Source organism: Genypterus blacodes, unplaced genomic scaffold (genome assembly GCF_046128005.1).
Source record: "Genypterus blacodes isolate CSIRO-AG114 ecotype Tasmania unplaced genomic scaffold, CSIRO-AGI_Gbla_v1 ptg000151l_1, whole genome shotgun sequence".
Classification (NCBI taxonomy): domain Eukaryota; kingdom Metazoa; phylum Chordata; class Actinopteri; order Ophidiiformes; family Ophidiidae; genus Genypterus; species Genypterus blacodes.
This window is the reverse complement of record NW_027466953.1, coordinates 122,501-135,000: the sequence shown is the minus strand read 5'-3', so window position 1 is coordinate 135,000 and position 12,500 is coordinate 122,501. Positions and strand designations below refer to the sequence as shown.

The following is a 12,500-nucleotide window of genomic DNA, read 5'->3' as shown; positions in this document are numbered from 1 at the left end:
ACACACACAACACACACACACACACACACACACACACACACACACACACACACACACACACACACAAACACACACACACACACACACACACACACACACACAAACACACACACACACACAAACACACACACACACACACACACAAACACACACACACACACACACACACACACACACACACACACACACACACACACACACACACGCAATCCACTGCCCCAAAAACACACAAACCTTCATCATCATCATTAATGAGCATTATTATCACAAGTGATTAGAAATAAAAACCATCCACTTATTATGACTAAATGACAAACTTCTGTCATTTATATTAACTCCTTAATAACTGAACATTTATTGTTTATGTCCAGGCTGCAATGTCTTGTGAAGTGGGCGTGGCCTACAACACCACAACAACACCTTATTGCACACTTTTGTAAAAATGAGATGTAAATCACCAGTTAAGATGTTATTGGTCATTAATATTAACAGATTGATTGTTATTATTGATTCAAATATTTTCCCATACAGAGAAAACAGAAGGCAGATGAACAGAGAGAAGAGAAGATTGAGTGGAGAAGACAAGTTAAGACAAGACACGCGCACACGCACACGCACGCAAAGAGCTGCTTGCAGAGGCAAAACCACTTCCTGAAACCTATTTTGCCAATGAGACATTTAGGTGCTTGCAATTACCTTACCTTACCTTACCTTACGATCATTTGGCAGACGCTTTTATCCAAAGCGACTTACATTACATTACTACCCTTCGCAGAGGGGGGAGCAATTGAGGGTTCGGTGCCTTGCTCAGGGGCACCTCGGCAGGGGCTCCAACCGACCGGCAACCCTCCGGTTCCCAAGTGGAAGCACTACCCACTGAGCCACTGCCTCCCTGTGACAAATGCCTCCCTGCAATGTGACAAACACACACGCCACACAAGCACAGAACCGCGCGCGCACACACGCACGCATGAAAAACACATTTGATTGGTTTCTGTGCAGAATTCATTCCTGTCCATCCAAAAACGTGCATGCGTGCAAACGAGCTTCCATCAGGACAAGAAAGACAGACTGGAACGACTTCAGCTGTTTGGCTCAAATAAAGTGTGTGTGTGTGTGTGTGTTACCGTGATGTTGGCCAGGCCAGGTGAGCTGGCATACAGAAGCCCATCTTCTATGCCATAGATGGCCGCCTCTCTGACGTCTATGGCAGCAGTCAGGCTGTTGATATACTGCAGCCACGTGTTACTGACAATCAATGACAAACACACACACATGGGTTTATCAGTTATTAAGAAACACTGAAACACACACACACACTAAACTACAAGAAGGAAATCGGAACAGTTTGGTGTGTATGTGTGTGTATGCACTCACCCTGTGTCCCTCTGGCTTCTGTGCAGCAGAGCAGGAAGAAACAAGTTCAATGAAAACACAAGGAAGAAGAGGCGACTTTTATAGGTCTGAACCATGTTGAAGACTGAGCAGAGGACGTCTTCAGTAGTGATGTGTCCTTTCGTGTCGAGGCTTCGAAGCGTGTGTCGAGAAGAGTGATGGGACGTTCACGAACGAGCCGGCTCTAAGACTCGGCTCTCTAGGGTGAACGCAGGACTCGGCTCCTGTTTGGAACGGGAGGGTGCAAGACAAGAGAGAGAGAGAGAGAGAGAGAGAGAGAGACAGAGAGACAGAGAGAGAGAGAGAGAAAGAGAGAGACGGAGAGACAGAGAGACAGAGAGAGAGAGGGAGGGAGAGAGAGAGAGAGAGAGAGAGAAAGAGAGAGACAGATTAGAGATGAATATATTTACATCCTGAACCCAAAGAAACCATGACAACCATCGGACAGATCACATCTTCCCCTCTTCCTCTCAGTATGAAGACCCAAAGTTATCTGAGGTAGTAGCTCAGTCGGTAGGGCTCCGCTTGGGAACTGGTGGGTCGCCGGTTCGAGTCCCTGCCGAGGTGCCCCTGAGCAAGGCACCGAACCCCCAACTGCTCCCCCCACTGTAATGGTGCTAATGTAATGTAAGTCGCTTTGGATAAAAGCGTCTGCTAAATGATCATAATGTAATGTAAGGTAATGTAATGTAAGACTCTACAAGTTGGAAAGGTGAGGAAAATGAGTGACAGGAAACATAGTAAAGTTTGGACACATTTGAATGTGATAGAAAGTTCAGAGTCAGAGTGCAGACTGTGCAAAGTGCAGGGAGACCAAGTGTTCAGTCTACCCATTTCATTCATACTTTATTGAGTGATGTTTTGTTGATGTTGTGGTTTGTTGTTTCACTGTACATAGTTGCAAATTTACAAATAATATACACAGAGATTGGACCTTTTTTTCTAATTGAGTTGTTGTTTTTTTGGTATTATTTGTATTTTTGAACTCTGTTCCATGTTGAGTAAATTAATAAAGCCATATAAATAATAAACATTTGATGTAATGTATGTTTAGTAATTCATTTTTCACATAATTTGGTAATAAATTGATTTAGGCACCAAAAAATCTGAGGAGCCACTTGGGAGCCAAAAGAGCCGGCTCTTTTTAGTGAGAAGAGCCAAAAGAACCGGCTCTCTTGAAAGAGCCAGAATGCCCATCACTAGTCGAGTAATCCAGGAAGCGCGTATCGAGGCGTTTGTTGGTGGCGTATGTGGTGACGTTCCAAGCCTCGCGAACCTGCAGTACCACGTGACTGATTCAGGAAGCGGGGTTCAGGAGGCGGGGGATCAGGTGCATTGTCGCTGCCCCTTTTGTTTTGTATCGCACAGCAAACTCGAGAACCAGCTGTTTGTGGATCAGTCACGTGGTACTGCAGGTTCCCGAGGTTTCTAACGTCACCACATACGTCACCAACACACGACGCCTCGATACGCGCTTCACAAAAATCTTCCTGCATTATTCGACACACGCTTCAGACCATTGACACGGAGGGATAAATACATTCTATTTATTAGCATCACAAACATCAATCATCCATTGATTCAATTCAAAGCTTCCAACACCAAATCCATGGTGTCAATACATCACTGCCTGTTTTACATTAAATGTCCACTTGATGGCACAGTAGAGCAAATGAAGCACCGCGAAGCTTCGGCCAGTGTGTCGATGAATTGGATGGAAAGCTTCAACGCTTCATGAAGCTTCATCTCGCCATCACAAGTACAAAGGCATTTTAATCATGATGGAGTGCTTTATGCACCACGCTGCCATCTGTTACCTCCGCCGCCGCCGCCGCCTGCTGCCATGGCCTGGGTTCTACTGCTCCCTGCAGACGGATGTGTAGAGCTGCAGCCTGTGTATGCATGCATGTGTGTGTGTGTGTGTGTGCGTGTGTGTGTGTGTGTGTGTGTTTGTGTGTTTGTGTGTTTGTGTGTTTGTGTGTGTTTGTGCATTCGTGCGTGCGTGCGTGCGTGCGTGCGTGCGTGCGTGTGTGTGTGCCTTTAACCCTCTGGAGTACTTCAGCGTGTTGGTTGAATTGGCAAAGAATGAGGAAAAGACGAGCTGAAACTTTCGATGAGTTTTATTGCAGTAGAACGAAGGCAGCGCTGGGTCATCTCTTCCGCATGCTAGGAAGTAAAGCACTTTTGCCTATATGCTGTGGCACGGGGCGTTCCCATGCTCACAATGACGCTGCTTTTCCTAAGTTACAGACCTACTCTCCTAAGATGGTCTGTATATCTCGAGGACAGGAGGAGGAGGAGATTTCCCAAATTTGCAGATCTTTCTCCCATCACCATGACAAGAACTGTGTGTGAAAAAAGGTAGATGTCAGATCTGGCATTTTTGAAAACAATGAAAACGTAAACATAAAATCCTCTGTGTATCTGTCTTACTTGTTTTGCTCATGGTGATAGCGATGCCGTAGTGTGGTTCGTCTCTGGTTCGCACGATCAGCTTCCCGCCGCTTAGCCAGTCATCACGGATGACGACGCATCTATAGTTCCCTAATTCGACTCCAGATGTGGACATGTCCTCATCACCGCTCATCAGAAATTGGATCTGCGCTGGCTGGACACACACACACACACACGCACACACGCACACACACACACACACAGAAACGTGTGAGGAAATATGTCTTGTTAATGTTGAACTGATAAAGTTGATTGATAAGATTGATCGCTCTCTGATTGCTCAAGCTCATGACTTCTCAATCAAGCCTCACTCAACAGATTTGACTGCAGCAAACCCACAATAACATGTTTCCCTTCTACACTGAGAGGTTCCACTCGTACAAAGCGTTACATAAAGTAGAGCTGGTGTGGATTCCATCAAACCAGAATGACCTGACTGGTTCCACTGGGAGCTGAATCACACTACATTACATACAACACACACACACACACACACACACACACACACACACACACACACACACACACACAAACACACACACACACACACACACACACACACACACACACACACACACACACACACACACACACACACACACACACACACACGCAATCCACTGCCCCAAAAACACACAAACCTTCATCATCATCATTAATGAGCATTATTATCACAAGTGATTAGAAATAAAAACCATCCACTTATTATGACTAAATGACAAACTTCTGTCATTTATATTAACTCCTTAATAACTGAACATTTATTGTTTATGTCCAGGCTGCAATGTCTTGTGAAGTGGGCGTGGCCTACAACACCACAACAACACCTTATTGCACACTTTTGTAAAAATTTGATCAAACTTTTATCAGCTCTCCTGATTGGCTGATTTATAAAAAACTTCACAGTGCGGTGAACTCTTCTTTTCAGAACGAGAAGGAGTGTTTCTGGTTTCCTGCAGCACCTCCGTGCAGCAGGAGCAGACACAGCAGTGGCGGTGGCAGCCCCTCCCGCCTGCGTTGATAGAGCAATGGGTAGAACACGCCCAAACATACAGGTAAAGCTGTCTCAACCAGCCATTTTGTCTTTGTCTTTGAGTCCTAAAAGTTTGCATGTCCAAACAGGCTGAGCTTCCATCAGGACAAGAAAGACAGACTGGAACGACTTCAGATGATTGGCTAATATAAAGTGTGTGTGTGTGTGTTACCGTGATGTTGGCCAGGCCAGGTGAGCTGGCATACAGAAGCCCATCTTCTATGCCATAGATGGCCGCCTCTCTGACGTAGTCGTAACCAGTCAGGCTGTTGATATACTGCAGCCACGTGTTACTGACAATCAATGACAAACACACACACATGGGTTTATCAGTTATTAAGAAACACTGAAACACACACACACGCTGAACTACAAGAAGGAAATCGGAACAGTTTGGTGTGTATGTGTGTGTATGCACTCACCCTGTGTCCCTCTGGCTTCTGTGCAGCAGAGCAGGAAGAAACAAGTTCAATGAAAACACAAGGAAGAAGAGGCGACTTTTATAGGTCTGAACCATGTTGAAGACTGAGCAGAGGACGTCTTCAGTAGTGATGTGTCCTTTCGTGTCGAGGCTTCGAAGTGTGTGTCGAGAAGAGTGATGGGACGTTCACGAACGAGCCGGCTCTAAGACTCGGCTCTCTAGGGTGAACGCAGGACTCGGCTCCTGTTTGGAACGGGAGGGTGCAAGACAAGAGAGAGAGAGAGAAAGAGAGAGAGAGGGAGGGAGAGAGAGAGAGACAGAGAGAGAGAGAGAGGTAGAAAGAGAGAGAGAGAGAGAGAGAGAGAGAGACAGAGAGAGAGAGACAGAGAGAGAGAGAGAGAGACAGAGTGAGAGAGAGGGAGAGAGAGAGAGTGAGAGACGGAGAGAGAGAGAGAGAGGGAGAGAGAGAGACAGAGAGACAGAGAGAGGGAGAGAGAGAGAGAGAGAGAGAGAGAGAGAGAGAGAGAGAGACAGAGACAGAGAGAGAGAGAGAGCTTTGCAGGACCCAAAGTTATCTGAGGTAGTAGCTCAGTCGGTAGGGCTTCCGCTTGGGAACTGGAGGGTCGCCGGTTCGAGTCCCTGCCGAGGTGCCCCTGAGCAAGGCACCGAACCCCCAACTGCTCCCCCCACTGTAATGGTGCTAATGTAATGTAAGTCGCTTTGGATAAAAGCGTCTGCTAAATGATCATAATGTAATGTAAGGTAATGTAATGTAAGACTCTACAAGTTGGAAAGGTGAGGAAAATGAGTGACAGGAAACATAGTAAAGTTTGGACACATTTGAATGTGATAGAAAGTTCAGAGTCAGAGTGCAGACTGTGCAAAGTGCAGGGAGACCAAGTGTTCAGTCTACCCATTTCATTCATACTTTATTGAGTGATGTTTTGTTGATGTTGTGGTTTGTTGTTTCACTGTACATAGTTGCAAATTTACAATTAATATACACAGAGATTGGACCTTTTTTTCTAATTGAGTTGTTGTTTTTTTGGTATTATTTGTATTTTTGAACTCTGTTCCATGCTGAGTAAATTAATAAAGCCATATAAATAATAAACATTTGATGTAATGTATGTTTAGTAATTCATTTTACACATAATTTGGTAATAAATTGATTTAAGCACCAAAAAATCTGAGGAGCCACTTGGGAGCCAAAAGAGCCGGCTGTTTTTAGTGAGAAGAGCCAAAAGAACCGGCTCTCTTGAAAGAGCCAGAATGCCCATCACTAGTCGAGTAATCCAGGAAGCGCGTATCGAGGCGTTTGTTGGTGGCGTATGTGGTGACGTTCCAAGCCTCGCGAACCTGCAGTACCACGTGACTGATTCAGGAGGCGGGGGATCAGGTGCATTGTCGCTGCCCCTTTTGTTTTGTATCGCACAGCAAACTCGAGAACCAGCTGTTTGTGGATCAGTCACGTGGTACTGCAGGTTCCCGAGGTTTCTAACGTCACCACATACGTCACCAACACACGACGCCTCGATACGCGCTTCACAAAAATCTTCCTGCATTATTCGACACACGCTTCAGACCATTGACACGGAGGGATAAATACATTCTATTTATTAGCATCACAAACATCAATCATCCATTGATTCAATTCAAAGCTTCCAACACCAAATCCATGGTGTCAATACATCACTGCCTGTTTTACATTAAATGTCCACTTGATGGCACAGTAGAGCAAATGAAGCACCGCGAAGCTTCGGCCAGTGTGTCGATGAATTGGATGGAAAGCTTCAACGCTTCATGAAGCTTCATCTCGCCATCACAAGTACAAAGGCATTTTAATCATGATGGAGTGCTTTATGCACCACGCTGCCATCTGTTACCTCCGCCGCCGCCGCCGCCTGCTGCCATGGCCTGGGTTCTACTGCTCCCTGCAGACGGATGTGTAGAGCTGCAGCCTGTGTATGCATGCATGTGTGTGTGTGTGTGTGTGCGTGTGTGTGTGTGTGTGTGTGTTTGTGCATTCGTGCGTGCGTGCGTGCGTGCGTGCGTGCGTGCGTGCGTGCGTGCGTGCGTGCGTGCGTGCGTGCGTGCGTGCGTGCGTGCGTGCGTGCGTGTGTGCGTGTGTGTGTGTGTGTTTGTGCATTCGTGCGTGCGTGCGTGCGTGCGTGCGTGCGTGCGTGCGTGCGTGCGTGCGTGCGTGCGTGCGTGCGTGCGTGCGTGTGTGTGTGCCTTTAACCCTCTGGAGTACTTCAGCGTGTTGGTTGAATTGGCAAAGAATGAGGAAAAGACGAGCTGAAACTTTCGATGAGTTTTATTGCAGTAGAACGAAGGCAGCGCTGGATCGTCTCTTCCGCATGCTAGGAAAGAAAGGAGGCCGAGAATCTCCGCACAGTTGCCTATATGCTGTGGCACGGGGCGTTCCCATGCTCACGATGACGCCGCTTTTCCTAAGTTACAGACCTGCTTCCCTAAGACGGTCCGTAACTCTCGAGGACAGGATTAGGAGTTTTCTCAAATTTGCAGATCTTTCTCCCATCACCATGACAAGAACTGTGTGTGAAAAAAGGTAGATGTCAGATCTGGCATTTTTGAAAACAATGAAAACGTAAACATAAAATCCTCTGTGTATCTGTCTTACTCGTTTTGCTCATGGTGATAGCGATGCCGTAGAGTGGTTTCGCTCTGGTAAGCACGACCATCGTCCCGCCGCTTAGCCAGTCATCACGGAGGACGACGCATCTAAAGTTCCCTAATTCGACTATAGCTGTGGACATGTCCTCATCACCGCTCATCAGAAATTGGATCTGCGCTGGCTGGACACACACACACACACACGCACACACGCACACACACACACACAGAAATGTGTGAGGAAATATGTCTTGTTAATGTTGAACTGATAAAGTTGATTGATAAGATTGATCGCTCTCTGATTGCTCAAGCTCATGACTTCTCAATCAAGCCTCACTCAACAGATTTGACTGCAGCAAACCCACAATAACATGTTTCCCTTCTACACTGAGAGGTTCCACTCGTACAAAGCGTTACATAAAGTAGAGCTGGTGTGGATTCCATCAAACCAGAATGACCTGACTGGTTCCACTGGGAGCTGAATCACATTACATTACATACAACACACATACAACACACATACAACACACACACACACACACACACACACACACACACACACACACACACATACAACACACACACACACACACACACACACACACACACACACACACACACACACACACACACACACACACACACACACACACACATACAACACACACACACACACACACACACACAAACACACACACACACACACACACACACACACACACACACACACACACACACACACACACACACACACACACACACGCAATCCACTGCCCCAAAAACACACAAACCTTCATCATCATCATTAATGAGCATTATTATCACAAGTGATTAGAAATAAAAACCATCCACTTATTATGACTAAATGACAAACTTCTGTCATTTATATTAACTCCTTAATAACTGAACATTTATTGTTTATGTCCAGGCTGCAATGTCTTGTGAAGTGGGCGTGGCCTACAACACCACAACAACACCTTATTGCACACTTTTGTAAAAATTTGATCAAACTTTTATCAGCTCTCCTGATTGGCTGATTTATAAAAAACTTCGCAGTGCGGTGAACTCTTCTTTTCAGAACGAGAAGGAGTGTTTCTGGTTTCCTGCAGCATCTCCGTGCAGCAGGAGCAGACACAGCAGTTGCGGTGGCAGCCCCTCCCGCCTGCGTTGATAGAGCAGTGGGTAGAACACGCCCAAACATACAGGAAAAGTTGTCTCAACCAGCCATTTTGTCTTTGTCTTTGAGTCCTAAAAGTTTGCATGTCCAAACAGGCTGAGCTTCCATCAGGACAAGAAAGACAGACTGGAACGACTTCAGATGATTGGCTAATATAAAGTGTGTGTGTGTGTGTGTGTTACCGTGATGTTGGCCAGGCCAGGTGAGCTGGCATACAGAAGCCCATCTTCTATGCCATAGATGGCCGCCTCTCTGACGTCTTTGTCAGCAGTCAGGCTGTTGATATACTGCAGCCACGGGTTACTGACAATCAATGACAATCACACACACATGGGTTTATCAGTTATTAAGAAACACTGAAACACACACACACACTAAACTACAAGAAGGAAATCGGAACAGTTTGGTGTGTATGTGTGTGTATGCACTCACCCTGTGTCCCTCTGGCTTCTGTGCAGCAGAGCAGGAAGAAACAAGTTCAATGAAAACACAAGGAAGAAGAGGCGACTTTTATAGGTCTGAACCATGTTGAAGACTGAGCAGAGGGCGTCTTCAGTAGTGATGTGTCCTTTCGTGTCGAGGCTTCGAAGCGTGTGTCGAGAAGAGTGATGGGACGTTCACGAACGAGCCGGCTCTAAGACTCGGCTCTCTAGGGTGAACGCAGGACTCGGCTCCTGTTTGGAACGGGAGGGTGCAAGACAAGAGAGAGAGAGAGAGAGAGAGAGAGAGACAGAGAGAGAGAGAGAGAGAGAGAGAGACAGAGAGAGAGAGAGAGAGAGAGAGAGAGAGAGATAACTTTGCAAGACTCTACAAGTTGGAAAGGTGAGGAAAATGAGTGACAGGAAACATAGTAAAGTTTGGACACATTTGAATGTGATAGAAAGTTCAGAGTCAGAGTGCAGACTGTGCAAAGTGCAGGGAGACCAAGTGTTCAGTCTACCCATTTCATTCATACTTTATTGAGTGATGTTTTGTTGATGTTGTGGTTTGTTGTTTCACTGTACATAGTTGCAAATTTACAATTAATATACACAGAGATTGGACCTTTTTTTCTAATTGAGTTGTTGTTTTTTTGGTATTATTTGTATTTTTGAACTCTGTTCCATGCTGAGTAAATTAATAAAGCCATATAAATAATAAACATTTGATGTAATGTATGTTTAGTAATTCATTTTACACATAATTTGGTAATAAATTGATTTAAGCACCAAAAAATCTGAGGAGCCACTTGGGAGCCAAAAGAGCCGGCTGTTTTTAGTGAGAAGAGCCAAAAGAACCGGCTCTCTTGAAAGAGCCAGAATGCCCATCACTAGTCGAGTAATCCAGGAAGCGCGTATCGAGGCGTTTGTTGGTGGCGTATGTGGTGACGTTCCAAGCCTCGCGAACCTGCAGTACCACGTGACTGATTCAGGAGGCGGGGGATCAGGACAGTGCGTGCGTGCGTGCGTGCGTGCGTGCGTGCGTGTGTGCCTTTAACCCTCTGGAGTACTTCAGCGTGTTGGTTGAATTGGCAAAGAATGAGGAAAAGACGAGCTGAAACTTTCGATGAGTTTTATTGCAGTAGAACGAAGGCAGCGCTGGATCGTCTCTTCCGCATGCTAGGAAAGAAAGGAGGCCGAGAATCTCCGCACATTTGCCTATATGCTGTGGCACGGGGCGTTCCCATGCTCACGATGACGCCGCTTTTCCTAAGTTACAGACCTGCTCTCCTAAGATGGTTTGTATATTTCGAGGACAGGAGGAGGAGGAGATTTCCCAAATTTGCAGATCTTTCTCCCATCACCATGACAAGAACTGTGTGTGAAAAAAGGTAGATGTCAGATCTGGCATTTTTGAAAACAATGAAAACATAAACATAAAATCCTCTGTCTATCTCTCTTACTTGTTTTGCTCATGGTGATAGCGATGTCGTAGCGTGGTTCATCTCTGGTTTGCACGACCAGCTTCCCGCCGCTCAGCCAGTCATCACGGATGACGACGCATCTAAAGTTCCCTAATTCGACTATAGCTGTGGACATGTCCTCATCACCGCTCATCAGAAATTGGATCTGCGCTGGCTGGACACACACACACACACACGCACACATGCACACACACACACACAGAAACGTGTGAGGAAATATGTCTTGTTAATGTTGAACTGATAAAGTTGATTGATAAGATTGATCGCTCTCTGATTGCTCAAGCTCATGACTTCTCAATCAAGCCTCACTCAACAGATTTGACTGCAGCAAACCCACAATAACATGTTTCCCTTCTACACTGAGAGGTTCCACTCGTACAAAGCGTTACATAAAGTAGAGCTGGTGTGGATTCCATCAAACCAGAATGACCTGACTGGTTCCACTGGGAGCTGAATCACACTACATTACATACAACACACATACAACACACACACACACACACACACACACACACACACACACACACACACACACACACACACACACACACACACACACACACACACACACACACACACACACACACACACGCAATCCACTGCCCCAAAAACACACAAACCTTCATCATCATCATTAATGAGCATTATTATCACAAGTGATTAGAAATAAAAACCATCCACTTATTATGACTAAATGACAAACTTCTGTCATTTATATTAACTCCTTAATAACTGAACATTTATTGTTTATGTCCAGGCTGCAATGTCTTGTGAAGTGGGCGTGGCCTACAACACCACAACAACACCTTATTGCACACTTTTGTAAAAATTTATCAAACTTTTATCAGCTCTCCTGATTGGCTGATTTATAAAAAACTTCACAGTGCGGTGAACTCTTCTTTTCAGAACGAGAAGGAGTGTTTCTGGTTTCCTGCAGCACCTCCGTGCAGCAGGAGCAGACACAGCAGTTGCGGTGGCAGCCCCTCCCGCCTGCGTTGATAGAGCAGTGGGTAGAACACGCCCAAACATACAGGAAAAGTTGTCTCAACCAGCCATTTTGTCTTTGTCTTTGAGTCCTAAAAGTTTGCATGTCCAAACAGGCTGAGCTTCCATCAGGACAAGAAAGACAGACTGGAACGACTTCAGATGATTGGCTAATATAAAGTGTGTGTGTGTGTGTTACCGTGATGTTGGCCAGGCCAGGTGAGCTGGCATACAGAAGCCCATCTTCTATGCCATAGATGGCCGCCTCTCTGACGTAGTCGTAACCAGTCAGGCTGTTGATATACTGCAGCCACGTGTTACTGACAATCAATGACAAACACACACACATGGGTTTATCAGTTATTAAGAAACACTGAAACACACACACACACTAAACTACAAGAAGGAAATCGGAACAGTTTGGTGTGTATGTGTGTGTATGCACTCACCCTGTGTCCCTCTGGCTTCTGTGCAGCAGAGCAGGAAGAAACAAGTT

At 45.8% G+C, this 12,500-nt stretch overlaps 2 protein-coding genes and 1 long non-coding RNA gene across 4 annotated transcripts in view; all 3 read right to left on the bottom strand.

Moving 5' to 3' along the window:
• Positions 1-1,619, bottom strand: part of LOC143012583 (profilin-1-like) — a 2,499-nt gene extending 880 nt beyond the window's left edge. The window contains exons 1-3 of one of the 2 annotated variants that reach the window (XM_076165791.1): positions 1,378-1,619; positions 1,128-1,248; positions 690-909 (exon numbers count right to left, since the gene is read on the bottom strand). In XM_076165791.1, coding sequence (XP_076021906.1) covers positions 808-909; positions 1,128-1,248; positions 1,378-1,472 — 318 coding nt within the window. In that variant the 5' untranslated portion in view covers positions 1,473-1,619 and the 3' untranslated portion in view covers positions 690-807. Of the gene's footprint in view, positions 1-689; positions 910-1,127; positions 1,249-1,377 lie in introns of those variants that run through there. The other variant, XM_076165790.1, reaches the window with a different exon arrangement.
• A 2,020-nt stretch (positions 1,620-3,639) lies between these two features.
• Positions 3,640-5,464, bottom strand: LOC143012589 (profilin-3-like). Its single transcript, XM_076165796.1, has 4 exons — positions 5,305-5,464; positions 5,055-5,175; positions 3,829-4,003; positions 3,640-3,740 (listed from the first exon to the last, which is right to left on the bottom strand). Exons 1-4 carry the CDS (start codon positions 5,397-5,399, stop codon positions 3,640-3,642), a joined length of 492 nt encoding a protein of 163 aa, XP_076021911.1. The 5' UTR covers positions 5,400-5,464.
• A 2,149-nt stretch (positions 5,465-7,613) lies between these two features.
• LOC143012588 (uncharacterized) lies at positions 7,614-9,765 on the bottom strand. Its single transcript, XR_012965059.1, has 4 exons — positions 9,550-9,765; positions 9,300-9,420; positions 7,948-8,122; positions 7,614-7,859 (listed from the first exon to the last, which is right to left on the bottom strand). It is a non-coding gene; the product is annotated as an uncharacterized LOC143012588 (long non-coding RNA).
• Between the last annotated feature and the right edge of the window lie 2,735 nt (positions 9,766-12,500).